The sequence below is a fragment of the Arachis hypogaea genome, chromosome 19 (assembly GCF_003086295.3).
Source record: "Arachis hypogaea cultivar Tifrunner chromosome 19, arahy.Tifrunner.gnm2.J5K5, whole genome shotgun sequence".
In the NCBI taxonomy this organism is placed as follows: domain Eukaryota; kingdom Viridiplantae; phylum Streptophyta; class Magnoliopsida; order Fabales; family Fabaceae; genus Arachis; species Arachis hypogaea.
The window spans coordinates 148,091,981-148,107,903 of NC_092054.1; the positions used below are offsets into that span (position 1 = coordinate 148,091,981).

General features: G+C 35.6%; 1 protein-coding gene across 1 annotated transcript; it reads right to left on the reverse strand.

Annotated features, from left to right (window-relative positions):
- Window positions 1–6,944: 6,944 nt before the first annotated feature.
- Window positions 6,945–10,159, reverse strand: LOC112779498 (uncharacterized). Its single transcript, XM_072227622.1, has 8 exons — window positions 10,057–10,159; window positions 9,723–9,847; window positions 9,308–9,511; window positions 8,456–9,092; window positions 8,285–8,371; window positions 7,646–8,211; window positions 7,472–7,547; window positions 6,945–7,365 (listed from the first exon to the last, which is right to left on the reverse strand). Exons 2-4 carry the CDS (start codon window positions 9,810–9,812, stop codon window positions 8,952–8,954), a joined length of 435 nt encoding a protein of 144 aa, XP_072083723.1. The 5' UTR covers window positions 9,813–9,847; window positions 10,057–10,159; the 3' UTR covers window positions 6,945–7,365; window positions 7,472–7,547; window positions 7,646–8,211; window positions 8,285–8,371; window positions 8,456–8,951.
- Between the last annotated feature and the right edge of the window lie 5,764 nt (window positions 10,160–15,923).

Below are 15,923 nucleotides of genomic sequence, written 5' to 3' on the forward strand. Positions count from 1 at the left end.
TTTTACCTTCAACATAACAATTAAATAAAAACAATATTATCCTTTCACCCATAAATTGGTATCTGATTCTTAGTCCATTGATAACTAGGCATGAATCAATATGCTATGGAGGGTATATTAGCCAATTACTTTTAGTTAGTAAATATCTCTAAATAAATTTTTGTTTGTAACCAATAGTTTGTTACCTTTTTTGGTTATGTTGGAGAGTTATGCTTAGTTAGTATAAGTAGCTCTTCTTTTTTTTCCAGTCACCGGGATGCTGTCGTTACTGTTCGACGGTGACTGCCCTTTTTCTCGGATTTCACTTTGTGGCACCACCAGTCTGTTGGAAGAGAACTACGACGTGAGTGTATGAAGGTGTTACGCAACCCTCTTCTCCTCAACCATTTCTAGTAATCTCTCCGTCCTGAAATTTTTCTCGTCACCAGGAATCTGCAATCACCGTTCGATTTGTGACACAGCCTCTTCCACGTGAACCAATTTTGTGACACTGCGATTCCCGTGAGAGATAAAGTCATCATACGCACCGTTATCGCACCCCACCATAGGTGTCGTCGTTGTTGTGGATGCACATTGAATCATAGCGTTCCACCTCCGTTAAGCCATAGCCTTCCTCCTCCATAGGATCAAGGTGAACAGCCTTCACAGACCACCGGCAACGTGAACAACCACTCTCATGGACAAATAGTTTTTAAAATCCATAAGAGAAAAGTGTATGTGTCTCCGTTGAAGGTGAGTGGACCACATTACATTGATGTGAGTGATCATTCTAATTCCACCGATGTTAATGTCTCGTCTTTGAGTGAAGATGACATACAACGTGTGGATAAGGTAATTTGTGTCTTAGTAGTATATTTGGTTATGTTTATTTGCAATGTGTTTTTTATTTTATTGTTGAGTTGTTAACAGTGATACGCTTTGTTGGAAGGATTGCGATTTCGTTTGTTTAATTTGAATTGGTGTGTATATTCTTTCTTTCAATTATGCTAGAACGATGTTACATTTTCTACATTTGATGTGTTTTATTATTCTTTTTATTCACTATGTTGAGTTGATGTTTGCAACTTTAATTAATTTTTATTTTATAAATATGAACATGGATAGTGTTGTTTTATATCAGTTAGTTTTGGTTGTTTATTAGTTAGTGTAATCAATGAATAAGTGCTTGTTGGAAGAGTTTTTATGAGTGTCGAATAATGGATGGTTATCTTTTTTTGTGATATGTCCTCGGTTATCGATTTCAGAGGAAAGAATCTGTAGACGTTATTCAATTAGAAGATGATGCTACGACAGTGAATCATGATGTGTGAAATATATTTTATTCTTGTCACAAAATTAACAAGATATTGGAAATTTATTACTTGGGTATTTTTTGTGTTGAATGATATTTTTTCTGAATGGATTTGTAGTTGCTGGATCACACTGGCATTCCAATCAAGGAAATCCCGTATGTAGGATTGAGAGTTATTTTGTTGCAGCGTGCACAAGAGTTCTATTCTAATTATGCAAAGAAAGTTGGGTTCGTGACTAGGATTAGGAATAACAACTTTGACAAGACTAGGAAGGAATCAAGGATACCCATTAACCGATCGATACACTGCAATCGTGAAAGTTTTCAAGAGTCTCGAGTAAAGGCAGCAACTCGAATAAAGAGAATAACAACAGTCAGATGCAAAGCAAGGATGTACATGATGCTTGATAGGCAGAAGGATAATTAGATGGTGTCCAAATTAGAATTAAAGCATACCCACCCGTGTTTTGCTAAGCAAGCTGTGCATTACACTTAGTACAGGGACCTGACTATGCATGCCAAGTGTGTGATTCAGGACAACGATGAGGTTGGCATACGGCCCAACAAAACTTATCTCACACTAGAGAACGAGGATGGTGGGTCGTCAAAGTTGGGTTACTCAGAAAAGAATGTGAGAAATTACATTACAAGCAATCTGCGCTGTACTGACGAAAACGCAGATGTGAAGGAAATGATTAGCTATTTCATGCGAATGAAAGACATCAACCTGAATTTCTTTTATGCAGTTGATGTGGACGAAGCTAACAAGTTTAAGAGTGCGCCTCTGGGTAGATGCAAGATGCAGGGCGTCCTATGAATATTATGGAGACGTAGTATCATTATATCATTTGATACAACGTACAGTAGAAACAAGTATGTTTGTGTTTCTACCTCTATTGAAAGGGTTAATGTTTTCGCACTATCGTGATCTAGTCATTTTGGCTGGATCTATTGCAGGCATGCACTTCCATTTGCATCTTTCGTTGGTGTCAACCATCACAGCAAGTCCACTCTACTCGGATGTGCTTTGCTGGAAAATGAGGAAATTCGTAGCTTTGAATGGGTCTTTAAGCAATGGTTAAAGTACATGGGAAGTCCCCTACAGACTATCATCACGGACCAGTGCAAATCTATGTTTGGTGCTATTAAGAATGTCCTTCTAGATACTCACCACGGATGGTACATATGGCACATAATGAAGAAGATACCACATAAGCTTAGAGGATATACTCAGTACAGAGAAATAGATGCTAGAATGAATGGCACTATTTGGAATCCCCGGTCTGTGGAATCTTTCGAGAAGGATTGGTGTGCATTCATTGCTGAGTTTAACTTAGAGCAAAATAGATGCCTATTAGGTTCGTTTTGTATTGTGCTCTTATGTTATTTTTGGATAGTAGGTTTGTTATGCAGGCTCTGTTTTAACTATACTCGAATTTAGGTCCCATTGTCATCGGATAATTTGTATCCTATTTGGATACTTTTATGGGATATCTCTGTTTGAAAGGTTGATGTCTACTTGGTTCACTAAGTCTATAGTCGTGTGTTGTGATGTAGCTAATTGTTCATGATGGTGATTAGTGCTTTGTTTTCTTTTGGTTTTGTAGAACTTTACGACGATCGTCGAATGTGGGTTCCAATCTATTTTTAAGGGGAATTTTGGGCTGGTATGAGAAGTACCCAACAGAGTGAGAGTATGCACACCTTTTTCGGTGGTTACTTGCATTGCAAGAGTGGACTGGTTCAACTCGTGTATGAGTATGACAACGTGCTTGGGAACAAGGAGCAGAAGGAATTGGAGGACGATGCTGCAGACTCTAAAGGAGTTGTCCCCTGTTCATCGAGCTCTACAATTGAAAGACAATTTTAGCGTGAGTACACAACCTCTAAGTTTAGGGAAGTACAATAGGAATTCAGGAAAAAAAGGGATTGTTTAGTCCGTGGTGTGACTCAAGAGGGTGATTTGTTTTGTGTGACCGTGAACGAGCAATACCTACTATATAGGGAGCCTAGGTCCTGGACGAACAGTGTCAATTTTGACCCAGTGACACACAAGATTCGGTGTGAGTGCAACATGTTTGAATCAAGAGGTATTCTTTGTTGTCACTTTCTTGCTGTGTTCTTTTATTACGGAGTAGACAGAGTACCATCTTGCTATGTTCTCCCTCGATGGAGCAAGAATGTAAAGTGCAAACACACTTTCATCAAGAGTAGCCACAATGAGAAGTGATCGGATGAAAGCCACAACTTATTTAGAGGACTGTGTTCACACTTCTTTAATGTTGCCCGAAAATTCGTGACATGTGAAGAAGAAACAGCCATGTTACATTCGGGTCTTGATGAGTTAAGGGCCAAGTTGTTTGATTATCATGCGAACTTGGGGTTCATAAGTGTTCCAACTACACAGAACAGCATGGTGACACAGCAGGATCCCACTCTTGGTGCCTCTAAGATTTGAGGTCTTTCAAATGTCACAATGAAGGGTCAGCAGAGATTGAAGAGGCTTGGATCTGAACTGGACACCTCCATCAAGAAATCTATGTGAAGAAAGAAGAAGAATCCACCTCCGGTATGTGTTTACCATTTCGTTAGTTTCGAACCACTTATTAACATGACTTGATGGATAAAGTTGAAACTGTTATTTACTTTTTGTTTATGAATGTTTGTTTTTTTTAGGAAAATAATGAAGCAATCAATCCAAATATAGTGGTGGATTCTGCTGTGAGAGCGAATAAATCACAGGAACATGGCAGATTCTTGTCTTTGTTAAACTCTTTTCGGCATACTTAGATGAATTTTGATTATAGATTTGTATCGACATTTTTCTTTCTTTATTATTACCTTTTTTTCACTTATCTTTGACAAAGTATTCAAGTTTTTTATTTAATTAACATTGTTAAGCTGAGGATATACCATTACTTATTGAGTTTTTTTATCCACTAATATGATCATACTGTTACAAGTTTGTTACGTTTGAATTAGCTTCACAAAATAATCATGAATGTTAAGTGCTATTAAAGTGGAGGACAAAGGCAAGTAAATTTATTTAATTTAGGCTATGTTTTATTATGTTACGGTTACTAACCCAAAAAGGTGTGAGTTAGATCAAATTCGAATTAGGAAAACCAATAGTAATTCGAATTAGACCAATTTGATTTAGTTGGGTTGCTAGTAATTTGAATTAAGCCAATTCGAATTATACATGCCTGCAATCGTAGTGTAGTTCAAATCAGAGTGATTCGAATTATGCACGGATGTAACTTATGATAGTTTGAATGTGAGAGATTCGAATTATGGAAGCATGTATCGAAGGGTAGTTCGAATCAGATAAATTCGAATTATGCATGAGTATGTTCGAAGTTGGCTAATTCGAATTATCAAGCCCCCTACGTATATAAATAATTATAAAATTTAAGCTTTAGAATTTAGTTTTTAGTATTTAAAATTAGTGAAATATTTGCCAAAAATATTAAAAAAAATACTATATAATATAAAAAAATATATTACAAAAAGTATAAAAAAAAGATTATAAATATCAGTTGAACGTGAATTCTATAGAATAAATCTAATTCATGCAATTATTTTAATACACCAACAATTATATCTATATGGAGACAATGCTAAATCGAATTCAATTAGTTCGATAATACGAGTATATGAAAAAAAATTGTATTTTATAAATTTTAAAAATTTTTATTATGTGATAGGTTAGTAACGAGTACATTACAAATTTTTATAGTACTCATCGTAACAATGTTTAATTTAATAATTGTTATTAAAATTTTAGTTGTACTCATTGCAAAATAAATAATTACAATATATAAATATAAAATAACTTGACCGATTTAAAAATAGGACAATCTAATAATATTGAAAGCCATTTAATTTTAAAACATAATTTAAAAAATAAATCCTTCACATACTTACATAATTATGAATTTAAAATATGATAAATACTTCCCAAAAATCTATTCTAATGCTTGACTTCTAAACACCAAATTATTTATTTAAATAGTTTAATTTTTATCTAACCTGATATAATAAAGTATGTTTAAACCTTATTATTATTATTATTATTATTATTATTATTATTATTATTATTATTATTATTATTATTATTATTGTAAATAATTTTATAAAATGTAAAAATTTTTTAGAAGATTTTATGAGTACTATAAAAATTTGTAAGTCAATTTATGTAAATCGATTCAAGATACTTTTTATAATACTCATGGTATCTTTTAAGGAAATTTTATAAAAAAATTATTGTAATTATTTATTTTGTAACGAAGTACAACTAAAATTGTTATAACAATTATTAAATTAAACATTTTTACGATGAGTACTATAAAATTTGTAATGTATTCGTTACTAACCTATCATATAATAAAAATTTTTAAACTTTATAAAATGTCATTTTTTTTTCATAAACTCGTATTATCGAACTAATTGAATTTGATTTAGTATTGGCTCCAAATAGATATAATTGTTGGTGTATTAAAATAATTGCATGGATTAGATTTATGTCATGGAATTCACGTGGGTGGCTTGATAATTCGAAGCAGCCAACTTCGAACATACTCATGCATAATTCGAATCTATCTGATTCGAACTACCCTTCGCTACATGCTTCCATAATTCGAATCCCTCTCATTCGAACTACCATAAGTTACATCCATGCATAATCCGAATCACTCTGATTCGAACTACACTACGACTGCAGGCATGTATAATTCGAATTGGTTTAATTCGAATTACTAACAACCCAACTAAATCAAACTGGTCTAATTCGAATTACTATTGATTTTTCTAATTCAAATTTGACTCATTCGAATTACATAAGATGGTGGTTTTAAGAGATCCAGGTAACGTTTTTTATTTTGGTAGAATAGTGTAATTTACTCCTCCTTTTGGTTTGTTTTTGTGATTTGTCCTAAACTACTGAAAAGTATAAGACACATCCATACCTAGACAACTCCGAAGAAGACACGACGATATTAGGCACGACCCTTGGAAGACACATTCGCGATTACATGAAAACACGAAAGACACATTCGCATAAGACACCTCCAACAGAAGACATATCCATCTATAGACACATCCATATCTAGACCCCTCCGAAGAAGACACGACAAAAATATAAACGCCCCTCGGAAGACACATCCATAGTTAATCAAAACTCAAAAGACACTTCGGCAAAAGACACTTCCACCAGAAGACACATCCGTGAAAAGACACACCTGCGAACAATACACGACTAAGATAGCCACCTCCAACAGAAGACACATCCATGGTTAAACAAAACTCGAAAGACACTTCGGAAAAAGACACTTCCATCAGAAGACACATTTGTGAAAAGACACACCTGTGAACAATACAGGACTAAGATAGATACCTGCAACTGAAGACACATATATATCAAGACACTTCCATCAGCAAACAGTTTTGTTTTCAGGCACCTGCGAACAATACATTACTAACAATACATAACTAACTTAAGTAGAGATTTCCAAAGATAAGACAGTCAAACCTCAACATGATTAACCACTAGAAACAAAAAAATTTCAAAGTGTAGCAGGTGTTGAGTCTATGCACAAAATTATCCCAAACCAAGGTGCAAAAGACAAGATTCACATCCACATTGCATGTATTCTCGTTGAAATAACCAACAAAGTTCAATAAGGTTCAAAAAACAACTATTCGCTAACAGCATAAGAATCCAAAACAAATTGTCTCTTTCTGTAATACAAGAAAAATATATAGTCCCAACAAAATATAGCTCAGAATGTGAGGATATCCTTGCCCTAGGTAAACAAGAATGTAATATGCAACCTTTTTTCTTCCCATGTTTATCTTCTTTTGATCGTCTTTTTCTTCAGCATTCTTGCAGCTTGTCGAAGCATGCTTTTTGTGCTAGGTGCTGTGAACGGTGTCCTAACCTCCTTATGTTTGTTCCTTGGTTAGTTGCAATGCACAGGAGGTCAAGCACGGCTGTCAAGGGCATTCAAAGCATCTCTAATGACTGAATTTTTGTGACATAGGATGATGTCAAGCATTATTTCCAACCTATATAACTTGATAGTCACATGCATGTGAAAATCAGTTAAATGACTGCATCTAGGTATAGACAGTGACGTGTTAAAAAAATCAGTTAGTTAGAGCTAGAATTTGGAAGCTCACATAATCCCAGTCATTCATACTCCCGCCTTTGGTCCAGTACTCCATGAATTTTATTACGCACACCCCACAATCAAAACTATGTGAATGAAAATAACGGACTGTATTAGGATAACCGAAATGTATTTAAATAAAACTTAACAATTAATACATTTGAAGATTTTGCGGGGGACTCACCCATTTGGTTATATTGGAATAGTGGCATATGTGCAAGGCAGCCCTTGTTGAGTGGGCTTATAAGTGGGGATGGCCACCTGTGCTATGTCTTCAATGAGCCTCACCTAAACCACATTCAAAACACTTAAACAGAATATAATAACAAGAATTAAATAGAGACTAAGAGTGATGAGATGTTGTGGTACCGGATATGCATCTAGCTTGCTCCGTGCTGTATCATGTGGTTTATTGTGTAAATTATCTAGTACAAACAGTCTTATTCCAGATACATCAAATGCATACACCCACCAGTGATGGGTTATACATACAGAGAAAAACTATTGCAACAATATACAATTGTAATTAGGCATATTACGTGCACTTATAAAGAAAAATACATAGCCATTGTTCGGGTGCAACGTGATAGTAACTTATCATATGACAAATAGACTTACCCGTTTTCTCTTTGAAGTTGTTACCTTGTCAAAATACCTTGTATCAGCACCAAAGTGTTCACCCAATCCCACATACACCAGATTTGACCCGTCCTAAAATTGCATCATATTCTTTGGGACCAACAGCATTTCCTGTCCAAAGATGAATATGCAGTTGTTCATAAGTTTCAATGTACATAAATGATTCATATAAAAGTATCCTTACCAGAATCCCCGTACACACACAGTAGAAGTCATGCATGAATCTTCTTAACCCTGAGTAATTGAATGCATAACACATCTAGTGCACGACCTGTTTAACCAGATTGTAAAGAATAAATGTCGCCAAAATATGATATCAAAACAAATTGGATTAACAAGATTTTGGATTGCATACATTGTTATTGAGCCAAGCACGTGGTCTCAGCGTGCATAAGTCCTCCCTTGCCAGCACTAGGTGTGGTCTACCCTCATACGACGCCACTGTTTACTGGATATCAAGAGATGTGTCCACACCCTACCCTCTGATTCTTTGTTCATCCCACTCAATGAGTTTCTGTCCCCGAAGTAACGGATGAATGGGTCGAGGGGGGATAGTGCGGGTGTTTTAAAGATCTGCGTCATCCCAAGTGAGAATGATGGGCACTGTGGACTAGGTGTGCGGTAGGAAGAACCTTTTGGAATAATTGTTTGGATTCGATTGACGCTAATGGTCTCAATGGGTAACGTCATTCGATATCTACCCATAGCTTTTCACTAGAATATCCCTCAATTCCTGAATACTCAACCAATGCTGTTGTCAGAGCTTTTGGTTCAAGATCATCCGTCTTGGTTGGTTGCTTTGTTGTTTCTGGCAGGTTGGTTGTGATGATTTTCAATTCTGTCCTCTGATGCTATGGTGTTTTTCTTTGGTGCATTTTGATGCGGAGTCTCTTGCCAATGGGCTGGTCATCATCGTCATCTTTGTCGAATGTAATTGAATGAGCATTTTTTATTACTGAGGTGCTACTAATTCCCGCCTTCATGTCGGATCCCTGAAACCGAAACATGAAACTAGTGGTACACAAAAACCTCAAAGTGAATTCACATCACACAATGAACGCAAGATAAACTAATACAGAATATCATATAGCTTTTATCGAAACATGGCATCAACAGTAACTTGTTTAAACATAAGTTAAACCCGTGCTCGTGTTCTAACTTGGAAACATGCAACATACAAATTCTTAAAACGTAACATTTTACTCACTTTTGGGTTCTCTATTTTGTCTATCTCGCTAGTCGTTCCGGTCTCCCCTTCTGTCATACAAGATTGAGGTGTCCTTGTCCAATCATGTTTTCGATGCAGTCTCTTTGCAATGGGCTCGTCGTCATCGTCATCACCTTCCGATGCAATTGCATGTGCATCCGTGTCCATCGGTCCGTTTCTAAAACCCTCTCTGCGATCAGATCCCTGAATTTACAACACCAAACTATTCATTCCCAACAAGCACATAGTGCCTTCAATTCACACTAACAACACAACTTAAATGTATACAACGTCTCTTTAAGGAATAATAAGCATGGTATTAGCAGCAAAAGGTAAAAAATAAGCTGTAATGTTCTCTTGATTTATGTTTAAGACATGTAAAAAAAAGATTTATTAAATGGTAATCTTAACTCACTTTTCTGCACCCCTCAGGTCTTATTGTGTGGTTCGCGTCTTCTCTTTCAAGACCTGTGCCCATTGTATCCTCTCTTGTGGCACCTTCCATGACCCCACTATCGTTCCCGCTGGGTTCGCTGCAATCTTGTTTTGGGTCATCAACTGGTCAGAAGACACATACAGCTAAAGACACATCCAGCAATAACACACCAAAATATGGTTATAACAAAAGACACACTCATTACCGGCAAATCAGAGTAATTAATAATTCAATGCACAACCATAAATGCCAGGTCTTCAAAAGGGCACGTGCAGTTAATTACATGAGAAAACGAGCTTCGAATTATAAATACCTCAGGTTGAACAGTTGCTGCCATAGCGCTAAAGCTCCTCGGCAGTCCATGCAGAAAGCCACAACTCAGGCTCTTGATAATTCTCGAGTTTACCATGCTTTAGCTTCTGGAAGTACAACACTTGGAGATATTACATACACAACTTAATTTTTGGGATGCAAGGGTTAGTCAGATTACAATGCATTTTGAATTCAAAAGGTTACCAGCAAGGCAAACATGCAGCCCTCACAAGACTTATTATTTTTACGTTGGTACTTCCTAATTCCCTGTTCTAACGATTTGAAAATATGCAACAGCCAACGGTATCTTCCGGAATTAGATACATCAAGTATTGTATCGATGTGTCACGGTGAGATAACATGTTGCACAGTTGGACACAGAAACATCTTCAGCACAAGCAAGATGAAATGCCTTCTGAACTCCATCCTGTCATCTTTAGTATCCATAGCACACTAGTTGACAAAATGCCTCAGCTTTATAGTTTTCAACTGGTGAAATCTTCTTTTATTAAGACATGGGCAGCATTCCCGCCGTCGAATGGTGGGAAGTCATCAACTGCAACATGGATGTGTATAAAATAGTGTAAAATGATCAGCGGAATAGGAAGAATAAAGGAAAAACCACGGAGATCGAAACCATTTTAACTAATTGAATGCTGCGTAACAGATAAAGGTATACTCACCATCGGGCGGAATTCCAAAAACACACTGGAATAGCTCGGGCCCAATGCGGATGATTCCATGATCTACACTGAGGGTGCTCGTTTCAGTGTCGTAGGTCTTGGCCAACATCACCATTATTCCTTGTTTAACATGCCACTTTGGGACTAGCTTCAGGAAACCAAAACGCATTGCTTCTATCTCATCTAGCTTTGCTTGGGCCTGGTTTGTTTCCAGATCTTTGAACAAATCTGCGATGTAGCATGGTGAGAACCTTGTCTCTAATAATTTCTGTCAACATAAAACAAGTCCTTCAGAAACAAACAAAATGCTAAATTAGAATGAAACACAAGTTTCTGAATGATGTAAACCGGCTTTCCCATGTCTTGAAGTTGATTTCTTGCAACAGTCTAAAAATTATGTCCAGGGTTGAAGTTGTCTTTTCTTCTCCAAACTCAACTAAGTCAGCGGTACAAGAACATGATGAAATAAAGTTAAGTACTAGATAATTAAACAAAATACAATTCAGCCCCAAAGAAAACTGTGTTTTAGCTTTTTATTTTCTAGATTAACTAGATCTCAAGTACAACGATAAGAAGACATAAAGTAATTCAAAAACCACCTATATTAATCAAAGAATTACTGTAACGCTAAAGGCACAAGTAATATGCGTGCACATCAATATTACCAGAATTAGAATTACAATCATAGAAATTATGTTATTAGAGTTCAAATGAAGGAGAACTACAATACAATACTTCACTAGATAATAGCAATTGTACTACAATGCACACATAATAAAAGAAAAATTATATCTTGAGGATGAAATCGCAAGCGTTAATTGAAAAACAAGCAAATGTGTTTTTAAAGCAAATTTTTTGACTAATTATTCAGTGAATTATTATTTGATGCATGAAGCATTTATTAATCAGAAGGTTACTTTTATACTTTCTTTTTACTTCTAAAGAGCAAGACAATAATTAAAAGCTTATAAACTAAATTGATTAACATGTCAACTTGCTCAAAAAGCAAAAAGATTTAGTACTACTTACTACTGTTGTGTGTGTCATAATAAAATTTAGCACAAGACACAATAACCTATGCAAATTGTTCCTACTTTAAACCTGTATTTATTATATCTAGATCTAGTTTATTGATAAAAAATTATAAACAATTGTTGAAAGTAAATTGAACAAATAAGTAACTGAGATATGCATACAATTCAAGTTAAGTTGTAATTTTAAAAAGAGATGTGAAGACACATCTGAGGTAAAGTTTTCTAAATTAACGTGATGAGGCTCACAATAGCATGTTAATGCATGAAAGATAACACATACATAGCTAGATATAGAAGAAAAAAATGTAACATATCAAAAGGAATCGTCATAAGGCTCATCATCACTGTTTTAATTTGTTATTTTTTCATGAGTAGTGAATAATTTAACAGAGATAGGCTCCACAAATTAAACTATTGATGGGGTTGGGAGACATATATACTAAATTAAATATATTACTAAATTATTCAAAAGAATATTAAAACCAAAACATGGGGAAAAGCAACAAAAAGGTTGAGAATGGCAACAATATTGTATAGGAGGGGGACCACAACTATATTTCAGATTCCATAACACAATCAAAATGCATAGAAAAAAAAACCATATCAACATAAGAGCTCTTAAGTAATTGATAACAACATAAAATCATGATAACAGTATTTTTGTCAAATAATTGATAACAGTATAAGAAACCATCTTAGTGCAGGGAACCATGTCAACAAAAAAACTCTTAATTCACCATTTCTAATTTTTTAAATAAAACATGCAACAGACTCAACACCATATTGAATCAATCTCAACCCCAATGTAATGTTCACAAATAATTGATAACAGTATAAGAAACCATCTTAGTACAGGGAACCATGTCAACAAAAAAAACTCTTAATTCACCATTTCTAATTTTCTAAATAAAACATGCAACAGACTCAGCACCATATTGAATCAATCTCAACCCCAATGTAATGCTCACAAATGAAACCAGTACCAGCAATTAGTGAAAACTTTGAAGACCCACTTACCTCTTACTGTTGCACCGGTGCCAGAGGGAAGACACGCTGTGAGGCGGGCTCGGACGTGAGACAGGGGGAGGTGCTGGGTGGGGGATGCATTGGCCAAACAGTTGTGGCATTGTTAGTGACTCCACGAGGCCGGAAGAGTTCAGCTGTGGCGTGTGTTGAGGCGGAGCTAGGATGCGGCGTCGGGTTAAAGGATAGACAACTCAATGCGTCTTCAAATCACTTTTGACGGTGACATGCAGCAGCGACGGCGACACTTGGGCGAATGTGAGAACGTACTCGTGAGTGGCGCTGTCTGGTGTTCCGGCGGCGTTGACTTCCGTTGACGGCGGCGACCGGCGAAGACGGTAAGGCGGATGGCTATGCGGCGCTGAAAGTGGAGATGGATTTGGGAGAGTGTTTCAACAGTAAGAACATATGAGTAAAGGGTAAATTAGAGTTAGAGTAGTAAACTAGTGACATTAGGATTAACCTAGGTTAATTTGGGATGTGGCTTTTTTATTTAAGTGGACTTTGGGATCGAACCCAATAAAAATTGGCAGAAATTGGTAGGTTCCCTAGTGATAACGTAGCAGGATTGTTTTTAGAATACACATCCTCAATATATAAAAATTACTTTTTTTTTTCTATTCTCAAAATTACTCTTCTTCATAAATTTTATATGGTATCAAGAGTCATCGATTCATGATGGATAAAATTATAGACGATCTCCCTTCTAAAAACTCAGCTTTCGTTCTTGCCAACTCTGGCACCACCACCACCCCACCAACCAAACCATTTATTGTTCCCTTTTCTGAAAAACTCGCCAAAACTAACTTCTTCACATGGCAGCACTTAGCAACATTGACAATTTGTGGACAACAACTTCAGGATCATTTGAAAAAAGAGAAGTTCTTTCAAGATTTGCATCTTCAGCAGATGAAACAACAAATACAGAATCAAAGCCCTACAAAAAATGGCGAGTAAATAATTACAATGTCACTTCCTGGCTTTTTGCATCCATGGACTCCTCATTCAAGCATCGAGTTCTTGGTTGTCAATTTGTCCATGATACCTGGAGTCGTGTTCATACATACTTTGCTTCACAGACCAAAGCTCGAATTCGCCAACTCCAGATGCAGATCAAAATAGTGAAAAAGCAAGGATCCACATCTGAGTCTTTACTTCAAATCAAGAAGATTGCTAACTCTTTAGCAGCTGTAGGTTCACCACTATCATTCATCACATTTGTTACTGCCAAAGAACCCCCATATTCTATCCAGATCCTGAAGCATTACTGATGGCTCACGAAGACATTATCGAACACTTTCACAAGCCAAAATTAAATATGGTTCAAGTTAATTTTACACAAACCACATCATCAAGTTCAAGAAGCCTAGAATCTTCTACTTATAGAAGAGGAACTCATGGCTCTTAAGATCTTTTTAGCTATGGTAGGTCAGCCTCTAACAATTCTGGAAGAGGTACTTTCGGAAGAAGAGGTCGATGAGGAAGAGGAACTAGAGGAGGACGAGGATCTTGGTCCGATTTCACAAGACTACAGTGCCAAATTTGTGAAAAATTAGGGCATGTGACTTGTTACTGCTATTTCAGATTTGATCAAGGTTTTCAGCATGCTCAACAACATACAAACTCTCCCACCACGCACACTGCTCTTCCCCCACCACCATTTTCCATAACCCAAAAGCCCTTATACTATACCTATTTCTGTTGCTGATTCTTCGTGGTATGTTGATAGTGGAGCCACACATCATTGCACATTAGACTTATCCAATTTTCACCACTCTGAAGACTATCATGGAAATGAACAAGTTTACATAGGTAATGGTACAGGTATGGATATTAAATATATTGGGTATTCTAGTTTGAATCATATTCCTATTTATAAAAAATATAAACTCTATGACTTATTACATGTGCCTTCAATTGCTAACAATCTCATCAGTGTTTCTAGGTTTGCTAAAGATAATAATGTATATTTTTTTGGCATGATTTGTATTTGGTTAAATCGCATGCTACTAAGGAGGTTCTTCTTCGAGGCAATGTTCCCTTCGAGGATCCAACCCTGTTTAGAAGCATTGTTGGAGGCCTCAAATATGCTACTATAACAAGACTTTGACATTGCTTTTTCAGTGAATAAAATAAGCCAATTTATGGCTAAACCTTATCAAGATCACTGGTGTGCAGTCAAGAGAATTTTAAAATATCTTGCTAGCATTAGTGATCAAGCTTTGCATTTTTATAAGTCAATTGATTTGAGAATTACTGCTTTTTCAGATTCTGGTTGGGCTTCGGACCTTGATAATAGGAGGTCTACAACAGGTTATTACATCTATTATGGTCATAATCTGGTTTTATAGAAATGTACCAAACAAGCTTCAATCAATAGAAAGTTCTATAGAAACTGAGTTTAGAGCACTAACAGCAACTTTTGCAGAATTAACTTGGATTTAGAATTTACCTTTTAAAATGCAACAGACTTGTCTCACCTCACCAAGTATTTTTTGCAACAATATATCAGCAGTATTGCTTGCATACAATTCTATTCTACATCAGCAAACAAAGCACTTTGACCTGGACTTATATTTTGTTAGAGAAATTGTAATGAAGGGTCTAATTTCAGTCATTCATATACCATCTAATGAACAAGTAGCTAATGTTCTTACTAAACCGTTATTCATTATCCTGTTTGATAAGTTTAAGAACAAACTCAATTTGCACAATAAACCACTCTGAATTTGTGGGGGAATATAGAAGGTATATTAATCAATTACTTTTAGTTAATAAATATCTCTAAATAAGTTTCTGTTCATAATTAATAGTTTGATACTTTTCTTGGTTATCTTGGAGAGTGCTATGTCTATAATAAGTAGCTTTCCTTTTTTTTTTTTCTGTAATACATATTCAAAATAAATAAAAATTGCTTTATTTTTTTTCTATGCTCAGAATTACTCTTCATAAATCCTATATATGCATATTAGAAGGCAAAATTTTTTCAATTTATTATGAGTTTTTTTTTTTATCAAAAGTTAAAACCACACAAATTATGGGTTTATCCTATTTTTAATGGCTTTAAGTTGAATATTGCAAGCAAAAAATAAAATGAAATATTATACTGCACACTAACATAAGTTAAA

What these genes read in the sequence shown, in the direction of transcription:
- LOC112779498 (XM_072227622.1), bottom strand. Translation starts at nt 9,812, where the DNA reads ATGGAAGGTGCCACAAGAGAGGATACAATGGGCACAGGTCTTGAAAGA. An exon ending in GACCTGAGGGGTGCAGAAAA is followed by an intron (nt 9,512 to 9,722) that starts GTGAGTTAAGAT and finishes TTGTAAATTCAG; the next exon opens with GGATCTGATCGCAGAGAGGG. An exon ending in ACAAAATAGAGAACCCAAAA is followed by an intron (nt 9,093 to 9,307) that starts GTGAGTAAAATG and finishes TTTCGGTTTCAG; the next exon opens with GGATCCGACATGAAGGCGGG.